The sequence below is a fragment of the Hippoglossus stenolepis genome, chromosome 17 (assembly GCF_022539355.2).
Source record: "Hippoglossus stenolepis isolate QCI-W04-F060 chromosome 17, HSTE1.2, whole genome shotgun sequence".
Classification (NCBI taxonomy): Eukaryota; Metazoa; Chordata; class Actinopteri; order Pleuronectiformes; family Pleuronectidae; genus Hippoglossus; species Hippoglossus stenolepis.
The window spans coordinates 10338270-10363168 of record NC_061499.1 but is presented as its reverse complement, the minus strand read 5'-3'; the positions used below and the strand labels follow the sequence as shown (position 1 = coordinate 10363168).

The 24899-nt window shown below is 41.7% G+C and overlaps 3 protein-coding genes across 3 annotated transcripts; 1 reads left to right on the top strand and 2 right to left on the bottom strand.

Annotated features, from left to right (window-relative positions):
* Window positions 1–88: 88 nt before the first annotated feature.
* On the bottom strand, window positions 89–3737 carry si:ch211-215i13.3 (brain and acute leukemia cytoplasmic protein). The gene is made up of 3 exons (XM_035183118.2): window positions 3321–3737; window positions 2917–3041; window positions 89–1505 (listed from the first exon to the last, which is right to left on the bottom strand). Exons 1-3 carry the CDS (start codon window positions 3457–3459, stop codon window positions 1380–1382), a joined length of 390 nt encoding a protein of 129 aa, XP_035039009.1. The 5' UTR covers window positions 3460–3737; the 3' UTR covers window positions 89–1379.
* Window positions 3738–4607: 870 nt separating this feature from the next.
* Window positions 4608–11500, bottom strand: atp6v1c1b (ATPase H+ transporting V1 subunit C1b). The gene is made up of 13 exons (XM_035183563.2): window positions 11318–11500; window positions 9786–9949; window positions 9622–9689; window positions 9378–9463; window positions 9040–9134; window positions 8825–8916; window positions 8417–8515; window positions 8049–8117; window positions 7050–7142; window positions 6577–6670; window positions 6143–6240; window positions 5914–6037; window positions 4608–5518 (listed from the first exon to the last, which is right to left on the bottom strand). Exons 2-13 carry the CDS (start codon window positions 9915–9917, stop codon window positions 5420–5422), a joined length of 1149 nt encoding a protein of 382 aa, XP_035039454.1. The 5' UTR covers window positions 9918–9949; window positions 11318–11500; the 3' UTR covers window positions 4608–5419.
* Window positions 11501–15567: 4067 nt separating this feature from the next.
* Window positions 15568–22760, top strand: azin1b (antizyme inhibitor 1b). The gene is made up of 11 exons (XM_035183117.1): window positions 15568–15773; window positions 17129–17272; window positions 17693–17891; window positions 18086–18259; window positions 18481–18653; window positions 18754–18967; window positions 19090–19164; window positions 19620–19785; window positions 20020–20129; window positions 20898–21109; window positions 21202–22760. The coding sequence occupies exons 3-11, from the start codon at window positions 17790–17792 to the stop codon at window positions 21275–21277; spliced, it is 1302 nt and encodes a 433-aa protein (XP_035039008.1). The 5' UTR covers window positions 15568–15773; window positions 17129–17272; window positions 17693–17789; the 3' UTR covers window positions 21278–22760.
* The last annotated feature ends 2139 nt before the right edge of the window (window positions 22761–24899 follow it).

Here is a 24899-nt window from a genome sequence, read left to right as displayed (position 1 = left end):
ACACATTAATTATTAATACAAATCCATCCATACATAATTAATGAATAGCCCCTGCCTGTGGCTAATGAGAAATGACGGCACATGTCACTTTTGTTGGTTCCACAACTCCAGAAGCTGACAACAATTTTAATACAAAGAGGGAAAATTGTGGAGGATCTTTTTTGATAAAGTTCAAAGTTGGCCTGTACAAATTTCATCATCATAATCATCATCATCATCATCTTCATCATCATCATCATCATCATCATCATCATCTCAGTGAACACTTGGCGAGGACATAATCATCAAATGACAAGAAGTGAGCAACAGAGTGACTTTAATTAACTTTCCAGCAGAGACGAACTGAAGATCCTTAATTAAATGAATAGTTCTCTTTAAGAGGCTTTTGTTGTCCTCTTGTGGATCCTCCATTAGTAAGACCCCAGCTTGTCAACAGCGCCACCTGGTGGCTGCAGAGCAACCTGGCGATCCATCCTGAACTGTTTCCATGTGTACTGGTTTATGTTATATTTGTGCACAGACTTATTTGTCATCAATGCAGAATCAATTTATGATCGATTGATACATGCAGATCAGTATAAGCCACACAAATGAGACATTGTTACAATACTCTGTGGTTAAAAAAAAGTGTCAAATAATACCACATAAAAAGAAGACGTAAGAGAAAAATACAGCACTGAACAAAGTTTGAAAAATAAATAACTTCTCAAAGTGAACACAGGAGCAGTTCAAATTTAAAATGAATTGTAGGCACATGCGGGTGTGTTTGTTTTCTTTATCCTGCAAAGGCTGGAAAAAATAGCCTTCAGCCTTCAAGACTCTTAAACAGCACTTCAGGTTGTCCTAAATGAAAATCATTTACAGCATCGACTGAGGTTAAACATCATCGTCATCATTGGTTCCCACACTTTTGTTTCTCATTCGCAGCAGAAAGGAAAACACTTGCACAAAGAACTGAAGCTAATTCTTGAGGAAGGCCCCACACAGAATACATTTGATGTGCAGATTGTGATTATCATGTGCATATGGGACGGCCCGCTCTTGTGGGTTGTTTTTTTCTTTTCGTAAAACTGGCTTCACATGGTGACGCGTTCCCTGACCGGGCACCATAAGCATGGCAGAAAAGCTCGGTGTGAGAGTGTTTGCGGACCACTCTCTGCTCCTCACATGCATTCGCAATGGCACAGCAAAGACGCAGCATCCCGAGATCTTTGGATGGAGACATTATGTAGGTGCTTTTGTTGTAAATCACTGAGCTCAGCAGTCACGATCTGGCAAACGTCATCCGCACACATCGGTAAAAACCTACCCTCCCATCTTTTGGTAAACTGCTCACAGCTTGGGCCAATCTTTTCTCCTCGCAGAGCTTCGGCTCTTCTTCATCTTTCGTCACACACGTTCCCGGGTTCAGCGTCTTCGCTGCTGTTGATGTTGACAGGCTGGCCATCCTTAGACAAAACGTTGGCCTCCTTTGACGCCCTCCTCTTGGAGTCACGAGCAGTTTGCTGTAAAAAAAAGAAAAGAAGTAGGATTTTGAAGGTCATGTCATTTAAATGTCACTAAACTGGACTGGACAGAGAGCGAGTGGGCGAAGTTGGACAACTCAGGCCTGAGTCACTGAACATTGAATTGTTGAAGCCCATAAGTGGAAGTTTAAACAGCCTAAATAAAAGACAACGTTTTTTGTTTCTGAGATTCTGGAAATTGTAATTTGTTCAGCCAAAGGAATTGATTTTACTGATCTTTTTGAATTATTACATAAGTTTTGTAAAGGACAAAAAAACATTTGTAACATTATCCTGAATAACAGAACCCAAACTGAATCAAAGACATGCGTAATAAGAGTATTTCTATCTCTATCGCATTATAGTGTTACAACCCATATATTTGTATTCTAAGAGCAGATCTCTTAAAATAAAAGATTAGACAAACAGAATATTTTTATACTAATTATTATTCTCAATCTTCACTATAGATATTTATGAATATTAATAGATTGGATAAAGTGTATATAAACCTCTGTATAGCTTCTGATATTTGAATCATTTCAGGTCTAAACCTTCTTCCAATGAGCCATCACTGAACTGTGATGAACACTCACCCCCCCGCCCCCCCACTGCCACATTCTCTGCATCATCACAATATCTCAGGACTGACTCAGAGACTATTTATCTTCAAGTGCAATCTACTGGTTTTACTCATGTGCCAATATTTTTTACAGTTCCCATTACGATGCTTCTGTTGTGATGCTCCGATGGTTTTTATCTTTCTTACTATTAGTTATTAATTATGAATGTGGACGGATGAGTGTGTAGGAATGTATGTAGCGTTTTGTAGGTGCTGCACAGCAGGGTTCGTTGTGCTATTTTGTGCAATGACAATAAAGCTTTCAGATTTCTGATTTGTAAATAGAATGGCGGATTATTCCCCCACACAGCAGTTTATTCCAGTATCATTTGTGCTACTATACGCTCTAGCTTTACTTCATCAACAGATTTTGCATAATGGCACTGACACATGCTTGTTTTCCAGCTCTATAGTCTGTATGTATGTTTGTTGTTCTTTGTGTGTGTCTATATGTGTGTGTCCCTGTAAATTTGGACTATAAATGTCAGCACTGCTATTTGCTGGCGACCTGTCCCCGGTGTACCCCACCTCTCGCATAATGTCTGATGGGATTGGTACAAGCTCCCCCTCCAACCCTCAAAATGATATACATAGAATACATAAGGATAGATAATGGACGGATGCACATTTAGCCCACGGAAGCCGTCGTGTTTTAGTACATTCTGGAGTCAAATTCCTCATGAAAGTTGCGTCTGATTCTGCAGAGCAACGCCGGAGCCATGTAAAAATGCAGTGATGGTGTTAAAAGCAGAGCGGCCACATGCTGTCAGACCTGCAGGTGACACCTACATCACTCAGGGAGCGTCTGGGTCTCCTCTGGTGGTTGGAGCCGGAGGTGTTGAGGCCCTGCTTCCCACACTGGGTCCCTGTGTTCACCGTCCTCTTCTCTCTCAGACCGGCCTCCAGAGCTTTACCTTGCAGGAGCACAGGATAAAGCAGCTGGATTATTTCACACAACACAACACAACACACACACACACACACACACACACACATTGAAGATAACAACAAAACTGCCATGTCAGGGAGTTGACAGCTGGGCAGTTGTGTTTTGAAGGGTTCACTGGATCCTATCCGTTGTATCATATCACAGAGCAGCAGAGGTTGGATTTTGAGTGTAATGTGGCCTGTGGTACCTACAGTGAAGGATAAAGAGATAAATAAAGAGGGAGAGGGAGGAGGGGGGGTCTTACTGTTCGCCACCGGCAGAGGAGTCTCTATGTCGGTGTTGGTGAGCCACGTCGACTCCGTCTCCCTGGTCCAGCTCTCGTGGTACCTCGGCTCGATGATCGCGTCCGCCCGACTCCCTCCGCAACCCATCGGGAAAATCATCCACGGCAGGTGACGCCGCAGCTGGACACGGACTGAACGCGGCGCCGCTCGGGCTCGTGTCTCAGCACAGCCGCGGCATCATCCTCCTCTTCATCCTCATCCTCCTCCTCCTCCTCCTCCTCCTCCTGCTCCTGCTGCCCGGGTCCTCTACTGCAGCTCTGCCCGTGGACCCGTCTCCATCATCGGCCTGGAGATGCTGCTGCTGCTGCTGCTGATGGTTGATGGCACTGTTCCCCCTCCACACACACAGCTGAGCAGCATGAACACACACCACAGCTGCCTGCGTCATCACAGGGGGGTGGGGGTTAAAACTGCATCCAGTCTGAACGCTGATTGGCTGCGTGTGTGTGTGTGTGTGTGTGTGTGTGTGTGTGTGTGAGCATCATCCCCACCATCATCATGCAACTACAACACCAAACATTCACATTTTCAGAAAATGTTATGCTGTTTGTATATTTATGAGAAATGTATTGTTTCCATAGGTTAGTTTTAGTTAGTTTAGCTACTGTAGCTTTATTTTAGAATCCACTGGGATTAAAAATATACAGACGTTTGTTCCATTAGTTTTCAAAAACAAATCTCAATTAAAGGGATAGTTCATGAAAATCCACTCATTAAAGGATATTAAAGCTAAAAACGTGGTGTAAATGTCGAAAAACTCAAGTTGAATTTGAACGTTTTTTGAAGAAGTGGTCACCATTTAATTCAATTGTATTGGATTTGGCTGCAATGCTGTTTACTGTTTACCTCTGAAACTCCAAAAGTGTTTTGTGGACTCAAACACTTCACCCACCCCTCCATCGGCATAGTGGGGAGTAGATAATGAGTGAATTTTCATTTTGGGGCGAACTATCCCTTTAAGGCCCTTGTAAATTGAATGTTTTCCCCATGTCTATAGTGTCTCCAAGCTTTCTGGCTTCATCCCTCAGTTCAAATACATGCAGGTTAGATCAATTGGAGACTTTAAACAGCCTGTGGGTATGAGTGTTAATTGTGTGTCTCTGTATGTCGTCCGTGTGATACGACATCTGACATCCTGCCTCTCGCTCAGCTGGGATTGGCTCCAGCCTCAAACAATAAGCAGTATAACCTATGAATGGATGGACTATGAATATAATAAAAAATAAACAAAGTGAGCTGAAGCCAAATATTTTTCACACAGAGTATTTATTCTCACATTTATTTTTAGATATATGGTTCAATCTTCAATTATACTGACAATATAGTATTTTCACATAGACCTATCATTATTATTCTTAAAATGCTTCATATACAGAAATCAAGGGAGCGAACAAGCAGCAAACATATTTGCGTCTTCATACTGTAAAATGACTCAGTATTTCACAGGATCACAGCTGGAGGGGGAGGAAACAATGGTCAACATCTACTTGTAAACAGACAGTCCTTATGTGGAGCTAAAAACACCTCACCTACAAAAACTCAACAAACAAAAACACATTCACTGATCTTTGAATCTTTAAATAAATACTATATTTAACATATATTCGTTTTTTTTCTTCCCGTGTTTTCCCATATTTGCTTTGTTCAGGTGACTTTAAATAAAGCAGGACGACAGGGGGGGGGGGAAACGCCAATAAAAATGCAGCATTTTACATGACCTTTGTTGAGGGGAATGTCAACCGTTTTGGTGGGTGCTGTTCACTTCCACAGCGCGGCACAAACAGGAAGTGACGACAGAGGAACCACATTCAAGTATATTAGAACAGAAGATACGATTGGAGACCAGTTCACTCCTGTGATTTATCTGACTTTACGTAGAGTCACTAATAAATCCTCTGGTTTCTCACAACCTGATATAATTACACCCAGGAATGTGCCAGGAACATGAGAGGAAACACAGAGAGGTTGTGGAAATAAATTAAAGCTCAACAGATCACTGCAGTATATGACGAGGATGATGATGATGATGATGATGATGACGACAATTATGATGATGAATCTAGACTTTGAAGTCCAGCAGGTTGCAGTCGATCTTGTAGTAAACATAGGGGTAGTACTCCTGCTGGCTCAAATTTAGGCCTGGAATGTCCATTGCGGCCTGCAGGCACAAAGGAGAGATATAAAAACAAATGTTTAGTATATAGATCTTTCACATATTGATATATTTCAATATTTTATGTATTGTCATATATTTGACACCAGACCATCATAATGCATGAATAGAAAAGATGAAAGACGAACAGCAAACTGAAGTCCAGCGAAGAAAATGTATGGTGGGATGTTTGTCCATAGCGACAACTAAAAATAATAGTTTTGTAATTTTGTTTTATATATATATAAATATATAATCTTGGCCACTGAGGCCTTTATTGATAGGACAGAGTCTAAGTGTGAAAGCAGGAGAGAGAGCAGGGAAGACCTGCAGCAAAGGGCCGGGTCAGAACCGACCCTGCCGACCAGATGTTTGTGAGAGTGTGTGTGAATGAGACTCACATCGATGACAGAAGCACTGCTGTCCAGATGTTTGTACAGGTCGTACAGCACCTCCCTCATCTTCTTCATGTTCTTCTTGTTGGGCTGAAGCAACATGGCCTGGAAGTTGACTGGCAGCCCGTATCTACGACACATATCCATAGCACAGGTGCACAGATGAATGCAGGAATGAAGGGAACCATACACTTGCTGGTAAACATCACTAGCTGTCAGGTCTTAACTGTCTCACCTCAACACTGACTCCACAAACACCCGCAGAGCTTTTATGTGAATCCACGCAATGAAGGCTTCACTGAAATTCACTTTCAGCCATCGCACCAACGGCCCCTGAAAGAACAGCAACAGCAGTTCAATCATTTCTACATGCATCTCAATGAACACATATGAAACTCAATTAAGACAAATGTCTGTAAACAGCGCTTTGGGACTCAGGTCGGGTATCCTCACTCTAATGGAATTTGCCATTGAGAAGGTGGAGAGGGAAACACAGAGCTTTGAACACCGTTATTTTAAGTTAATTCTGTGTCCTACAGGGGGGTAAGAAAAAGTAGTGTATGATGTACCATGTTTCTTTCCTGTAATTTATATACAGTATGTATAAATACAGACCATATTTTCACAATAAAATACTGGGGAAAAAAAAGAGGAAAACAGGAGGCGTACAAACTGCTTCTTCTTGTCAGTGGACAAACGTGTCATCTCTTCTTTGTCCGCCTTCAATTCCTCCTCATTGTACTGGAAGTCACGCACTGTAAACCTGGGTCAGGACACACAGCACAGACCTGGCAATCAGATGTCAGCAAACATAGATTGCCACGACCACACACACACACACACACAACACACACACAACACACACAACACACACACACAACACACACACTCAAGTGCACTCCAGAAAATAGGCTATATATGAGTGCATTCTATGTGTTTATTTTAGAATGGCTGTCTTTTTTAGCACACAACAAGGCAGTGCATGTGTTGACATATATGCGTTCGATTTCCCGAAAGGGTAATCGAACCTCAATCACGGAAAGATCAGCTTCAGTTCAAAACAAATGGCTAAAAGCAAAACCACACGTTGACCCTTTGCACAGCTCAAATTGTTGTGATGAAAGTGAAGTGGGGTCATTTACTTGTTTTCTCTGGCCTTGTGCTTGAAGTCGTCCACAGCCTTTCTGAAGAGAGTGACGCTGAACAGGCCGCTGTCGTGGTCTTCGAACAGGAGCCTGGAGGGGGACAGGACACAGGACGACAGAGCAATGTGAGAACGGGAACACGCGTCGCACACATCACACAAATCAGCAGTATTTGTTACGCGGAAAAATATCACACAGGTTTCCTGAATACTTCATAAACCAAACTACAGTCTCCATCTGTACCAGGAAAACTATTTGACAAATGTCCTCCAGTCTTGGAGACTCAAAATTTCTCTCAGGGATCAGGGGAAGTTTCCGGTTTCCAGGTCGTATCCTAAGATAGTGCTCAGTATCAGTTCTGGAGATACATGTTGCTAGGTTACCACATCCAACTGACCCGTGTCCATCCTGACGTCTCAAATCATCTGCTCATGTCGGCAAAAGGTCAATTACTTTCCACAGGTCAACCACATTATGTTTCCTATTCTGATATGAGTCAATTGCGTTTTGCAGGTCAACCGTGTAATGTGTCCAATTTGCAAAGCACAAGGAGGAAAACCGAGTGGAGAGCGGCGAGTGAGCGAGAGGAGGGGTCAAACCGTCTGATCTCAGGATGTTTAGAAGAATTCAGATTTTAAATTGTAAACTAAAAAAATGACCAAAAAGTACTGTTTACATATTTTGTTCAGTTTTTGTTTTTTACAAATATTTTTTTTACAGTGCATAGGGACAACTTTATATGGATTTTCTTTTTACACTTGCATAAATCCTGGGAACTCACCATATTGAAAAAAAGGTAGATTAGTAATAAACGAGATGATGGAGATAATGGATTGTATTGAGACAACAGGAATTTGCTTTATCTTTGGCAAAGTTGAGGTCAGTTAAAGAAATAAAGAAAAATAAATCAAATAGGACTTTTCTCTTCTTCCTGTAGCTGGTCGACCATAAATTTGGCAAAAAAAAAAAAGAACAGACTCCTCTAGTGATCCTTACTTAGTGGAGCGAGGTACAACCATCTCAGCCAGCGTTTCATACATCTTCTGCCAATCGGCGTAGCTGATCCTGATGAGGGAGGAGAGGGAGAGAAGACAGCAGCGGATTTTACATTTGAACGTGGAATTTTAGGGCCGATAGCAGCACTGATGTTCTCAAATAAAAACTTAAAAACAGACACCATTTTAATGTAAGAAGATGCATGTATGGAATTTGATGCATTTCATATGCAAAATGTTGTCGGTTTGCTGCATGTAACACACATTGTGTTGTTAAAATGGCCCTTTTGTTAGAATAAATTATTAAAAGAAAACAACGTCAGGAAATTTGCATATTGGATGGACACATAGTGACGTGGGTGCACTTACTTAGGGACGACTACCAGCATAGTGATCAGATACTCTGAGTCCAGTACAAAGTCCTCCTTCTTCACTATGTCAGCCAGACTCCTGGTCATCAAGCTCCCCCTACAGGACGACACATGACAACACACAGGAAACATGAGAAAAGTCTCTATGAACAACCTTCAGTAACTACTTTAATCTCATCTTGCATTGTGATACAAGGAGATCTAACTTTATTTATTATATTATAATCATTACTAAATTGAGAAGAGAAACAGTATTTGACTTTTGACACAATCAGATGCAAGGCCGCGTATAAAGAAATTTGATCTTGTGTAAAATGACATATTTAAGGCAATATTGTAAATGGAAAACAAACATACTAAAGATATCCTCCATCGTGTCCTATGTTCTAAAACATGTTGTACTTACGCGTTCTTCCTCTCCAGGTTCTGCAGATTTCCCTTCAGGTTGTTGTAGGCTGAAGCTCTGGCCTTCAGGTCATTGTCGATCTGCGTTCCTTGCTGTGAACAGGAGAAGGGGGCGACTGTTAGAGGCCGGTTCCTCTGAGGAGCATTTTTCCGTTCTGACCAGAGAACAAACTGTGTGTACAAGTCATCAGATGTTTTTGTTTTTTTTAAACAAACCTTAGCGATGATCTCAGAGATGTTTTTCAGGGACTGTTTGATTGGGTATTTAGCCATGTCCCACTGAAATCTGGTGATATAGGTGACCAGGTCAACTGCAAAGAGTAGAAAATATACATCAAAACAATAATCACATCCACTTACAGTACTTAGGTGTTATGTGCTATAATGATTGTAAAGCTGCATATATAGAACCCTATCAGTTGTTTTTAATTTATGTTCATTTATATAAAAAAGGAACAGTGCAGGCTAGTTTTCCTCTGCAGATGGTAAATTAAAAAAAACGTACAATAACATATAGACACATACGTAGACACTTAGCATGTTGACGGGATTACCTCCATTAGCCAGTAGGTTCTCCTGGACTTTGTCTCGGCTGTCCTCCAGAACGTCAGCCATGTACTGAGCGACCTTCTTCACCACACTGAAGCACACGATGATGATGATGATGATGAGGGTGAGGAGGAGGGTTGGAGATCAACATGATGGAATCAGAGATATGAAGAGGAGAGAGGGTCAGTAAAATGTGATGTGTGTTCATCACAAATAAACTCTTGAACAAGTGCATCTTGTAAAGTTTACCTTTCCACGAAGGTGTCCAGTTTAGTCAGCTCATCGGACAGACCCACTAACACATCTAGCGTTCCAACCTGAGGGAGACAGGAGCACAAGATTATAACGAAATGCCTCATGGCCTCTTTTCCCATCCTCTCATGCATTTCCTACAGAGGACAGCTGTGTTTAACCTTGAGGTCGGGGATGTTGAACTTGTTGTTGGTGGACAGGTTGTTGGTGCGGGAGGTGGCGACCATCAGCTTGTCCCACGTCTGCTGACACGTCTTCTCCCCCGGAGCTGAGATCAACCAGAATTCTGTCATGGCTGCGGGCAGGAAGTTTGTCCACCGGGTCTCTGATGGCAGGAAGGTAAGAGAAACATTATTTATAAATCTTTTTTGTCCAGGATGCTGATCTGCTGCTGACTCTGACTGAGGTTTTGCTTTATTTTTAGAGATGGATGATGATGATGATACAGTGAAACTAAAACAATTGACAGCCATCAGAAATATTGCTGTTTTATTCATATCATGGCAGCTGTAATAGACCATTATGGGCAACGTTTAAAAAAAAATTGCAGGAATGTATCAGACATTTAATTTGAAACACCAGGGATTCATGTCAGGTTTTATCAACAACCAGCATCACCCCAGATTTTTCCAAATGCATTATTATGACATAATATCATTACACTATAAATTGATACAATTGATGACAAAGGCTTTTATCCACACAGCCCACACCTACATGGTTTGATGATGAATACTAAATAAAACTATTACTAAATGTAATGGTATAGTTTTTCCATGAAAACAAGAGTAGTTCGGAGGATAGAATAATTTGACAAGACCCAACAAGGGGATATTCTGCATCTTTTTAAATTAAGCATTTGTACTTGAATGTTTAATTATCGCTCCTTAAACCTTGTACTCCACTAGAATTCCAAAGGAAAACATTGGATTTTTACTTACCCTTCACCTTTATCTCACAGTTTAAGTTACCAGTGACTGCAGAGGCTGACTCCATCTCAAGCAGGATTAAAATGCTCATTCTAAGTTAATGCATCAATAACAATAACCCAATAATTTAATGCAGGATATGATAGTATTAAACAAATGAAAGGGTTTGATTAATATATATTAGTTTTGTAGTTTTACTCAACAAAAACTTGTTACAATTCATCATTAGTCCATTTGATTAAGTAAAGACTTGTACTTTTCCACCACTAAAACCACCAGTGTACTTGTCCCTTCATGAGTCAGAGTCACATTATCGAGGCCTGTGTTCCTCTTTTCAGTTTTCCTTTGCCTCAGATTTCAGGACTTCCTCTCATGTCTCTCAGTGCAGCTCTGAATGATTGTATCAGGACAACGGGGACAGACGTGTCTCCGTGTCTGCTGATTGTTTGTCATATGATCAGTGTGTGTGCGTGTGTGTGTGTGTGTGTGTGTGTGAGTGAGTGTGTGTGGTGGCTAAACACTGATCCAGCTCATCGTTTAAAACAAACACAACCACACAGGCTGCTGCTGTTGTTCAGATCAGTTTTGTCGATCATCCTCTAAATGAAAATCAGATTCAGAACGCAGGTAAATAAAGCTGCTGCTGCTGCTGCTGCGTGGCTGGACGCAGTGTTAGCATCCCGCTGAGGACACGAGCGTGTTTTTGTATCGCAGCCTGTCGCCGTCACGACGTCACGAGTCGGTGTGTGTGTGGTCGCACTCACCGGTGAGTTGAGCGGCTGCAGGGATTCGGTCCGCGCGGTTCTGTTCAGGCGAGAGAGCGCAGCCTCGGGTTCATAGCGCGGATCGCGACAGGTTTTCAATCCTCCAACACGGATCTAACTCACCGTCAGCTGACCGGGCCGCTGCTGCTGCTGCGCGTGCGCACCCGCCGCCGAGCTCCTTCTGCGCTGGATTCACGCGTTCGCGGACCGTCGTTATTTTCAGCATCCAGACGTGAAGTCAAAGGCCAGAGACAGAAACAGCCCGTGTGTCGAGCAGGGGTTTCATTAACAAAATTAATTCACACCTGGACACTATAGGTGCTTTAAGGTCATAGAGTGCGATCCCTCAAAACCATGAGCCCTTTCATTTCTGTCCACACTAAAACTCTCTGATTACTCCTGCAATAACTGTGAATGTTTGCACATCTTATATCTACATTTTTATTTTAGTCATATGCCCATTCTTTACCTTTGCAAACAACTACTGTAACTTTGCACGCGTGTCTCTTATTCATAGTTTGTTATCTCTTGTATTTAGTCTCTTGTTCTTCGCTCTATGTGCAAGGCCCCTGACATGCTGCTGTGAAAAAATAATTTCCCAATTTGGGATTAATAAAGTACATCTATCTATCTATCTATCGAAAGTATTCATAATGTATATAGCTGTATATCAGCATCAGAATCTGGTTTTATTGCCAAGCAGGGTTACACATGATTACTTGCTCTCCATTTGTTACAATGTTGATTACATAATTTTCCGATGGTGCTTAAAAGCAGCATGATTGTTTGTTTTGACAGCTCGGTCAGTCCGTCTCAACATCGACCTCCTGTGGTAAAATGTAGCTACTACATTATCTAACAGTTCCTCCCATAGACTTTATATATACAGTCGAGTTGCTACCGTTGTGTGGCAGTAAAGCACAGACTGTATTTAAAGCAAATATCTAGAAGTCAACTGCTCTAAACAAGTCCTGTCCATAAATCTCAAATGAAATGTGAGTTTAATTATATACATATAGTCAATTATTTTCAGTGAGGTCAAATTATTTACAGGACAAATCGTTTCTACATCAATTCAAAAAGATCTGTGACATTTCTGATGTTTCTCTGCCACATGTACAGTTACTGGCTGAAACCCCCGGCCACTCCTGCATTCCTACAATTTGATCATTTGTCCTGGTGAAGCCATCATATCTTGGAAAATGTTTTAATTTTGGATTTGTGGGTTTGCTGGGGTTGTAGAAAATCGATTATTTATGCTGTTTGTTTATATCTGTTACTTCTGGTTGCAAATTAAATTTCGGAAACCTGAGGACAGTGGAGGCATTTAGTAAAACTGAGTGGAACTGAAGCACAAACAAAGTCTCATTAGCTCCTGTCGTCACGGACCCTGATGTGAACCATGTAGCACGATACTTTACACTCTACACTGTGTTGCATTGTTGTACAAGCATCAAACCCAATAAAAATGATTATCCAAACTTTCATTTCCACTGTTCTTGATACTATAATTGTACATTCATAACCCAAACATCTGTTATTTGTTACACAACACAGATTTTTATTTTAATCATAAATATAAAAAATATAATTACTAAATTGAAGTATCATTTTATTGGCAGATTATTGCCTTGTTTTACTTGCTCTGTTATGGACTTAATCTTGTTTTTTATATTGCAATTATTATATCACTTTTCAAATAAACCTTCACTTGACTTCCACTAGTACCAAACAGATATCCTTACAAGCCAGTTCCTGGAAATGACTTATGGCCCAATTTGATCAGTTATTTATAGTATGCGCTTCAGGGCCTTTAGCAATAACCTCATAGAATGAATCCATACATTGAACCATGTCACTTGCTCTCTAAACAGCAATGGAGGCCAGCCAACTGAGATATTTCAAAAATATTAATGTCAGATTGCTGCCAGAGGACTTTCCTTGTTGTGTAGACTCCAGTGTTGTGTGCACTGTTTAGTGAACACAGTGTCCTTTGGAGTGACTGTCATAAAATCAAGATAAGAGCTATAGGACGGGCAGACGGATACACACACTGCACCAGCACCACAGCAACACAAGTCATACGACTTAAGGAGGCTGCAGGCGGAGTTTTTTAAGCGTGGTTCCAAACTCCTGACTTCCATGCTTAATCAAAAATTTTGCTCAATGAATTTCTTCCCATCAAACTGGATGGCATGAAACATTCAATTATCACGGTTAAAATGAGGCTAGAATTGAGTGTGACGGAGGCTTAGGGACTAATCAACAAAAGTATTCAATAAGCTCTTAAATCTTAGAATTCCATCAGACACAACAAGGAACCTGGTGAAAGTCAAAAGGCAAAGACAGATGGAGGCATACTTTTTCTTTTCTGTGTCCTGAAAGTTCTGTCAGGTCCACAACATTGTTTTTAAAACTCTTTACGTCTCTATGTGAATGCAGGAAAAGGGTGTACAGGTGAGTCGGTCAGTGTGATCATGATGACAACATGCTTATTGATTGAGGGCTGTGATTAGAAGGCTTTTGGCCCACTGACTTTCTCACCCTCCACTTTCTCTGTCAGCTTATGGACACACGATTGGCTTAAAGGCTCATGAATGCTCTCTAACGAAAGATAAGGATAAACATCTTGGCATTTCATTCACTGAACGTAAAGATGTCAATGAAAAGGAGTGTATGTTGGTGAATATCATGGTGTGTGGATGTGTCATCATCAAGGAAACAGTTGTAACCAGCATCTAACTTGCATTCTCAGATAGATTTAAGTAAAACATATGGAGGTATATCCTCGATTGTATTAAATGGATTTGTAAATGAAATTTTGACTAGTATAATATTCTAATGTGACAAAACTATATCTGAGATATCTTGAATTTAAATGATTACATTGAAATGTCATTTCTATGAGTGAAAACATTTACCAGCTGATGCAAGAGCACGGCCAGTGGATGAGCTGTGACGGACCCATTAGACCAGTGTGCACAGCAGCTAGCTGAATTCTATTTGCGGGCTATTTGTTGTAAATTAATTCTGTTTTGTTTATCGTTTTGCGTTTAAGAGCCATTTTCACTGGTCCATGGACATCCATGGACTGTGTTGAGCATCACTTTGCTTAGGACCGAAACGACGGGCCGACGAAGCTTCCGTTTTGAAGCCGGTGCTGGGGCGACACCTAGTGGCAAAGAATAATGCATACATAACCTTTAAATATGGATAGTCCAAAGTACTGCTTACAGGGTAAACAAACAACATTAAAGCTTATCCTGATACCTCTTTCAGACAAGAGGTACAGAGTTTCATCCACTCCTTCATATTTACAGCAGACTGCTTAAAGTCACAAAACACTTCAGGGGGAAACAGCGTTGCAGCGAAAGCCAATACAATTGAAGTAAATGGTGATACATTTTTCAAACGTAAATAAACAAAAGAAAAAAACATTTAATGTCGAAGCAGTGTCATTTACACCATGTTTTTAGTTTAAATGTCCTCTTTTATCCTTGTCTGGAGCCGCATTCGTTCGTGGATCACAGCGGACATTTAGGTTAAAACATGGTGTAAATGACCCCGTTTTGAGTCGAACATGAATATCGGGGCTTACGGACACTTGGATGACACCACAGGAGCAGTATGAAGGTATCTTTTTTTAATTTTTCTGTTGTTTTTTAATGTTTGAAGTAACTGGGGGACCGATTCCCCCAGTTACTTCAATTGTATTGCATTTGGCTGCTTCACTGTTTACCCCTGAAACTGTGTTTTGTGGACTCAAACACTTTCACCCACCCCTCCATCGGCACAGTGGTGAGTAGACAATGAGTGAATTTTCATTTTTTGGGTGAACTATCCCTTTAATGAACTTTGGTAATCTAATCTTAAAAACCTGTATGGTCCAGTGGGTACAAAGTTTTGTTCTTATTTGTTGGCTCTGATTCCAAAAGTAAAAGGAAGGAAAATCTTACTCAACGTTCTGTTGACTTTGTGAAACAAGACTTCTTCTTCCCATGAAGTTCCATCTCCTGTATCTCTCATGCGAAGCAGCACAAGTGCATCTGTGTTGTCGGATCACAACACGCGCGGCGGAGGACGATCAGCAGCGGAAAGTTTACGCTTTTTATGTAACGTGAACAAACATCGCTGATCCTTGCGTGCAGCGCCGGAAACGCATATTTGGCGTGCGCGAGGAAAAACCCCGCGCGCTCATTGGCGGAACCGAACGCCTGGTCCCGCCCCCCGCCGGGTCGGTTGATGACCCTCCCCACTTCCCGTGCTCGGCTCCAGTCGATCTCCACCCACCAGCCCGGAGAGAAGACATCGGCCCGACCCCCTCCACCGTCCCTCCGCGAGAACATATGGCCCCACCAGCCCTCTTTCTTTCTTTCATCGCTGTGCCCACTACTCTTTAAAAATTCCGCCGAAAAAGAGAAGACGATTTTCCAAAACATTCTGGCCGTTATCTCACGTAAGTACCGCGAAGCAGGAGGGAAGGAGGCGCTTCCCCCGGTTGAGCTCCGTGGATTCGCACGTAACATGGCGGGCTGGTCCTTCTGCCTTCCTGCCACACATGACAGACCGATTCATTGAGTTGGGGTTTTCCACGCGTCTCCCCGCCGTGTTTCGCTTCGCCGGCCATTCCCGGTGTTGTAGTAGCACCCGAGTCCACCTCCTGTCCGTGTGTTGTGTCCGTGCTGCGGCTCGTCTGTGGTTTATGAGTCAAAACCCAGCGCTAACACGAGCTTCGTCTGTCGCCGTCCACATTAACCGCTCTCTCGCTAGCGCCATGTCCTTCGCCATGACGTTCGCCGTGTTCGCTGTGGCTACACGTTTGTATGTGTCGTGGGTACAAATGCGCGTGGGGCAGCTAATGTCCAGTGTGTTGTCTTGGTGACACGTTGTTGTTTTTTTAGCGATAATAGTGTTCGTGAATATATCTGCTGTCAAGTTGGGACTCCATTTGCGCCGCTAGTACGCATGCGCGGGGCTGTAGTTAGACAATCGCAGTAATGGGAAGTTATAGTTATTAAAAGCAAATAAATCAGACAAGATATGATCGTAAAGTTATATTAAGATGAATGTTTTCACATCAAGCAATGTTGATAATTATCACAACAGATGTTATTAAGTTTAAAGACTGATTCTTTCTACTGAGTGAAAGTTTTAAACTCTTCTTTATGGGGGGTTTTCCCATAAACTTTTTCTTTTGCTATGGTGTCATTAGCACTTGAATATATTTGTTGTTTTTTTAACTTGTACCCCACTAGATTTCAAAGTAAAAAACGGGACTTTTAACCTCACTACTTTCACATCACAATTCAAGTTGAAGCTGGGAGATGTGAACAAAAGTTATTTTTAAAAAAGGCGGATATTGATAATTGTCACGGTAGATGTCAAATTACTATTTCTGTTGGGTGTATAGACAGCTGTTTGCTACTGGGTGGTTTTAAACTTGCCTTTTATGGGCAGAGAATGACAGCCACTGTATAACTGCAGATCAATTATGTGTGTCACCTCCTCACTGTGCTTGGATAATACACGGGCAATATATCGACATTTATTGAACTTAGTTATGTTCTGATAACTGTTCATATTGTTTCATTGCTCACACTCTAAGCCACGCAAAGAGGCGTGGGAGATGCTTAACTGAACCAGTCAAACTTTGACCACAGTGAAGACAAATGTGAATCCATGGGTGACAGACAAGCTTAGACAGTGCACCACAGTTTCTTTTTTCTTGCTGTGATAAACGTTGTACAGTACATGCCCTCTTTATACAGTGACTGTGTGTTGAGACCTAATATTCATGTGTTTGTCCCTCAGGGCTCCCCTGTCTCTGCACAGGTGTATGAGCGCTACCCAGAGGGCTTAGGGGCAGCTCTTTACCGGGAGCACTTTGACTTCAACGCTGAGCCACCTTGGGATCCTAGCTGATAGCGGGACAGGTCCATCTCCTGACTTGTCCATGTGAGTGACTGAGTGTCTGTGTGCACACATGCATACATCTCATAGCAAAGTCCAGGATCACTGTCCTGCGTAGAATTTGGCAAACCTCTGTGTGAGTTAACAGGTTTGTTTTCTAAATCAATAGATTTAAATAAAAGCCCAATGAGGGGTCTGGAGTTTACACAATTACTAATTGCACATAAACGGATGTGGCTTTTCTTGTTTGGAGAGAAGTTCTGTGAGACTATAAATAAAAGAACATTATTAAATTCATAAAACACAGCTTGCCCAGATGGACTACACTCATACATTGTGTAATGTGTAGATGCTTTGGCTAATTTTTAAGAAGTGCTATGCCTGTGATTTAATCTGATTAAATCACTAAACATATTTATTCTGGTGACGCTAATGTTTTTTTCTGTCTCTCTCTGTCTTTTCCAGTTTGTTGCATACCGGCAGGACCCCATTGGCTCAGTCGTGACCCCTTGACTTGTTTATCTGTTCTTTATGATTGTCGGATTAGCGGAATACGGTTGAGATGAAAGGACTCGCTGACAAACCCAGCTACATCATTGAACTTCTGGAGGGAGGAGTGACCCTTGACGATGTCGTTGACGGACACATCTGCGAGCAGACTCTGGTCAGTTCAGCTTGTAGAAGAAATTCCCTAAATGCTCCAGACAACTTTCGTGACACCCTCATTCGTAGTATAATGTGCAGCAGTTTTTCTCCTGTTGAGACAATAACCCCCTTGTCAGGGTATGATTTTAAGTAGTTTGACCAGTTGCTTTTTTTTTAATCTTCTGCAACCTTCAACTTCTCTTGTGTTCACAGGTGGAGAAGAGCGCGTTTGTGGTGGGCGATCTTGGTGCCCTGATGCGGCAGCATGCGTGCTGGCAGAGCACAGTGCCACAGCTGCAGCCCTACTACCCAGTCAAGTGCAACAACAGCCCTGCAGTCACCCAGGTGCTGGCTTCCTTGGGCCTGGGCTTTGTTTGCACCAACAAGGTAAAAATTTCAGTTTTCACCGGATCTAATTCTGATTCATTTATTTACTTTTCAAACTGCTCGGTACTTTATCCTCTTAAGATGCCTCTTAACATTTTTGGGCCATTACATTACAAGCACCTAATTGATTACTGGTCAGGTGACGCCTTTTTCAACTTGCACAACACACTTTGTTTTTGTTGCATCAGTTTATCTAACATAAGTGTCCTCTTTCCCCTCAGGCTGAAATGAACCTGGTTCTGGAGCACGGGGTGCCACCAGAACACATCATTCTGTCAGGTGTTTGCAAACAGCTTGCCCACATCAAGTACGCTGCCAAGAACAACATCCAGTACCTTGTTTGTGAGAATGAGGCAGAGTTGTCCAAGATTTCCCGTCTACACCCGAGTGCAAAGTAAGTGATCAAATTCTGCAGCAAACGTTATTTGTCGTGCTCGGACAGATTATTCATTCATGTTTTGATCCCTGGCTAATGAGGTTTTTGTCTCTTCTAGGTTGCTGCTGCAGTTGACCACTGAGGCCCACGCGGCTGAGACCAGCATGACCATCGGCTCCTCTCTGAAGAGCTGCCGGCACCTGCTGGAGGCAGCCAAGGAGCAAGGCATCAAGGTGGTGGGCGTGACCTTCCACATCCCCAGCTCCTGCGAAGACCTACAACAGGCTTACACCCATGCACTGTCAGACGCCCGCTGTGTGTTTGACATGGGGGTGAGTACAGTCTAGAAAATATCTATACCATGTAGTAAATATATCAATACAAGATTCTTTATTGAACCTCTTTTTCTTTTTAATGAAGGATAATAACTCAGCGTTTGTCTGTTTCTGTTTAGCTGGATCTGGGCTTTAACATGAACATCCTGGACATTGGTGGTGGATTCACAGGCACAGAGTTTCAGCTCAAACAGGTTCGTGTGAAACAGCAGGGACATGATTCATGATGCTTCAGTCAGACTTTACAGTTGAAACAAAAAAACATAACCTGAACTTTACATCAACTTTAGAGAAGATGCCAATTATCAAAGTACATATTCTGCAAATTCTTGGCTCAAATAATAAAATGTAAAACCTCCTTAAAATATGTATAAATGCATATTAGTGTGAAATTACTGTCACACAGGAAAATCTTAATTTTGTTAATCAACCATCAACAGGTGTTAGAAGATTTAACAAATTTACAATTTAGGCAACACAATGACATGAGGTATCAGTACACCTGCACTGCTAGATCTCGTCTTTTTTTTATAGCTCAATCATTATTTCTATTACCTGCCACTAAAACACACAGAAAGTAATTTCAGGTTGCTTCCTTTTTCTGGAAACACACTCTGACTGCGTATTTTGTTGAACATCGTGTGTGCAGGTTGAATCTGCAGTCAGGCCGCTGCTGGATGCTTACTTCTCCCCACTGTCTGGTGTGCAAGTGTTGGCTCAGCCCGCCAGCTTCTACGTGGCCTCAGCTTTCAGCCTGGCTGTCAACGTGATCGGCAAAAAAGTGGTGACCCACTGCTGGGACAGCCTTGTTCAGGGTGAGTTGCTTAATTCTCTTGCTTCATTTTCCTCCCCAGTCGGGTTAATTCTGACTTTAAGAACTCTCTGCACCCTGGTTGTGAAAATGTGTAGATGGTAATAGGGTAGTTCTCATATTTGTTTTGTTTTTTTTTACACATGCTGTTACATAATAAGTCATGTCAATCAAGGTCAAGTCTGACTCTTGAGACCTCAGTTTGTAGGTCTGACACGGTGACTCACTTCATTCACAGGTGAGAACAATGAGGATACTGAGTTCCTGTACTACATGAATGAGGGTGTTTATGGCCCATTCAGCCGCAAGCTGGTGGGAAACTCCATCACTGCCCCGTCAGTGCACAAGGTTAGTAGGCCTCCCAGTCAACCCCATTCAAGAATGAATGGAGCAGCTCAAATTGTATTGGGGAAAGTGGGTTAATTCATTGTGAGCGTTTAAGGAAGTGGGATCGGTGTTGTTTCAGAAAGTGAACTGTGTAGACTCGAATACTTTGAGTCGGGGTTTAAAATGGCGTCGTCCTGATTTGACATTTAGTCAAACAAACAGCGGATTGATACCTGAAGTGAAACTCCTGCTAGATCAGGACCATCAGCGACTGTTAATAATTAATTTCCTCTAATGCGCTCTGTGAACCTCACATTCACAAAACAACTAAAAATAACCCTAATCACACGGCGTTATGTAATAGCTGTGTAGGGCTGCAGTTCGAGGTAAAATAGACTGACGTAGAAATTGTGTTGTGATGCTTCAGGGTAATAATTTTTCCGTACACACCCTGACCTCTTTTACTTATGGGCTTGCAGTTGTAGTTAGTGGTTAGTGGTTATTGACATTGTGTTTGTCTTCTAGATAATAAGCAGTAGACAGATAATCATTAAATCTACTTTTAGCCACCACCGGAATACAGTTAATCGTCCATGTTTCATGTAATGAAACTGTTTTTACAAAGCAGAATTTCTTCGCTTGCAGACTGAAATGATTATCATGTGTATAGCTCCTCTCCTATTTTACAGGGTATTATTTTATATGTGCAGTAGAGCGTTCTAACTGTGACAGAAGTTGACTATTGCTTTCCTCATTGCACATATTCACGACACTGTTTCCTCTCTGCAGCGTGGGCTGTGTGCTGAGGAGACGGTCTATCCCAGCAGCCTATGGGGCCCGACATTGGATGATCTGGACCAGGTGGTGGATCGCTGCCTGTTGCCCCAGCTCAGTGTGGGAGACTGGCTTCTCTTCTCCAACATGGGAGCGTGCAGCCTGGAGGAGTCCCTCTCCTGCTCTCCCCAGCTGCCTGTCTACTACACTGTCTCCACCTCTGACTGGTGAGTACGGAGTGATTCATCACTAATGCAGGCATTGGAGGAATATGAATAGTTTTCCAAGAATTGATCGTGATGCTTTGTGTTGTTCACAGGTACGAAATGCAGGAGGCTGGTGTGGCATTGGACAGTGCCATGAAGAATTTCTCCATGGTCCAGTACAGTGCGTAACTACCCTCTGCCCCTGTCCTGTATTCTATTGCACAGACCCTCCTTTGCCTGTCCTTTCACCAAGTGAGTCAAGGGGTCAAGCGTGGTATTTAGGACCAGGGGCTAAATGTGGTCAACATTCCAGCCACCTCAGAAAACGCAGCGTCCGATTATTTCTTCCAGGAATTTGACTTTCTTTGCCTCCTTCAAATGGTTAACAATTGTAGTTTGATACCTCAATTGTCTAAAATGTTATCTGGAAGAAATGTGTATCTTTACTCCTCCCTCTGATGGACTCCAAAAACTTGTCAGCTAAAAGAACTCCAGCCCATGCTCAAATGACATTATGCAACAAAATGGACGACTCTCTGGAGATGGAACCCTCCAACTTGTTTGGGGTGGTTTATTTCCTAATTCTAAAAAGATCCAGTTTACAAAATGTACAATTGATTTCAATCCTGTTCTTTCTTGATTATCTGTTGACAGTCTTGTAAATCCTGTATCTGTTCAACACACATTTTGTCTGTAGATGATTTTTGAAGCGATTCAAAGGATCAATGCCTTGTGTCCATTCTGTATTTCAGACCCCTCACTTTGCAGAGTTTAAATTAAATTATGACAATGATGTAACCTTTTTCTTTATTGCAGTTCACCTCAATGCATCTTTATTTATTGGATTCAGATATTACCGGGACATATTTAATGCTCCGTCTTTGTGTGTTTCGCCCAGGTATTATGCTGTGGCCCATCTAACAGTGTTTTCCTGATAAGATATCAATGTTTTGTTTTGTTTTTTTAAACGCTACATGGATATAAGTGTGCTGTGATTGCCATGTGACCTCAGTGGTTTCCCTCTACTCAAAGCGCTTGAAGGAAATGCTATGGGAGATTCTCTTTACGCTGAGCTAGAGCTTCAACACGGAGAAGCTGCATACACCCAAACGCACTCCTCACCTCTAATAGAGAGATGCTAATCTGGTTTTATATGCACAAGATCTTTTTGTAGGTGAAAGAAATACTGTGACATTGAACAATGCAGCCCTGTTTTTTGTTATAAGTTCGTCATATCAGTGTCTCTTGAATGGGGATTGGTCCCCATTCACCCAGGAACTGAAAAACCAGCAACGGATCGTTTTCTGAAACATGCTCGAACATGTATGTTGTGTATGCAGCGGATATAGACTGACATGTCTTTATCTTTGAAATAAGGACATGTTAGTTGTACACAAATGATGAATAAAACGCCTACATTTCCTCATGCCTCTCTAAAGATATGAGGGACATATTGCAGTCACTTGTACAGCTCAATCATGTCTGATGATATTAAAGATGACCTGACTCAACTGCAGTTTTTAAGGAATCCTGCCCTCGTGTTAAAAATTACTAATGTATTAATTACATGCTTGTCTAAGGCACTAATGGACCATAGCCTGTTTTGACTGTAAATTGTGCTTGTTAAAGTAATGAAAGTGATTAATTTAATACATTTCTGACTGAAATCATTCATCTTGTGTTGGTGTGATCTTTGGAGGTGGAACAGTTGTGGATTACTACACATGCTCTGGATAAACTTGTCACTGTTTAGCTATGAATCTAGTGTGTGTTCTGAACATAAGAAACAATCTGCAGCCCAGATTTAGGGCTGCTGGGTTTTTTGCGGGAAGGTCCTGAGATCTTTCCTGCTGTAACCAATTTACAGCAATTTAATTTATGTTATTAATCTTTAACTACTCCAGTCAAACAAAATATTTGGATATCAACATGGGTCATTGAAAGTGCTTCAGTATATATTTTTTTCTCCACAAAAATAGACATTTAAGTAAAGCTTTCTCCCACCATCTCTCAGCTTTTCAACTCGTAAATGCATCTAGTCAACTCTTAAAAGTTTTTTAGGGAATTGGGCCTTTAAAATAAATTGAAAGTGCTTGAAGTTGATGTTTAAGGTTAGTGTTGGAAACCTGTCATATTAATGGTTCAAGCTGGTTAGTGATTTGTATTTTACCAGGGTGATATTTGGTTTTATTGTCTGTTAGATGCACTGTTTGTTCTATTTAATTCAACTGGCCTTTGTGGTCCACTCATCCTAATAGTATACTGATAAAATGTTTTTGATGATAGTATTATAGAATAGTTTTGATTGTTATCAAATAAATATTTATTCTAAGCCACCGGCTCAGTCCCTATAAAAGCACTGGACAAAAATAAGTATCCTTGGGAAAAAAATAAACTGCTTCTATTTCAGTGTTAATGAGACTGGTCACCACTAGATGTGAGTAAATTAGTCGAGTGGAATCAACTGTTGCTGTGTTTTGTCGTAATAAAAACCGACATGCCCATGGGCTTAGATTACAAACACAGTATGAAACACAGCTGTTACAGAATAAGAGCTCAGCATCTACAGTTTGTCATCTCCACCTTCTTGCACCTGTGCATTTGAGTATCTAATCACTTATACGCTGCCGAAGCCTTTTTGATACTCAGCCCCCGTTTGCATCTCAGCAATCAAAGAAAAGTCGCAGGTACAATTTAGATAACAGTGAGTAAAGTGGAGATTTAGGTAATTTCCATGACTGAGTCTAAATGAACACGTTCAGTCAGCTCTCATCTGTGTTCTCTAGCTTCTATCCTCGTCTAACTGTTAAGATTTTGTCTTGACATTAACATATTTCCAGAGTCAAATATTGCAGCAGATGTCTTTAGCCATTACTCATTCTGAACCTCAACATCATTAGATTAGGAAATACTGAGGCAAATGTTTGCACACGTGTCTGATGTCAGCGAAATGATGCCATTGATTTCTCCATCATCTTTATGAACTATCGCCACAGAAACACTTCCTGTGTGTTATATGGGAGAGAGGATAACAAGTCAAGGAATCACTTCTCTAAGAGGAGCTGTTATACCTCCAATCATATGTCTCAGTCACTTTAGTCTGGCACTCATCACATGTCATCATGGGCTGAGTGAGCGCACAGCATGAAGCAGAGGTGGTCATTCTCTATTTGATCGAGGTGGCGGTGATGATGATGAATAAAAGGTGATTTATTAGTCGGCCAGGAACAAAGCTCTCACTCACGTCACAACACAGAGGGGATGGAGTCGCAGTTTCATGATTGAGGAGTTCTTGATTCACAGCCTGTTCAGTGTGACAGAGTACGATTGCACTCAGAGCTCTCGATTTGGATTGGTGGCTCTCTGATTGGTTTAATTGCGTAACCTTGTATTGGTTGGACAAGAGGGAATCTCGCTGTGAAAAATCCGTTTTTTCACCACTGGGTCGACGTAATGGAACTGAGTCATCCCGACCTTTGGGAGACGACTCCTTCTGCCCAGAAAATCACATCATCCTGGTTTGCGTTGCCTGACCAGAGGGCCCAATGGCTGATGTGACCTTATCAGTCAAATGTTGGTTGCAATGGTTGCATCACTCCCAACACAGAATTGCTTCACGCCATTGGATTTCGATAAACCTTTTCCACAGTCAAATTTAAAGTCGACAGATGATTAATGACATGTGCCTTGTGTGAAAGAATCGTGATGAGTCATGACACACAAATTCGTAGGTATGAACGTATGTGCTTGTGCCACTATGTAATAGCTAGTAAAAGGATCCGTAGCTCAACAAATGGTCCTGTCGTTTCGT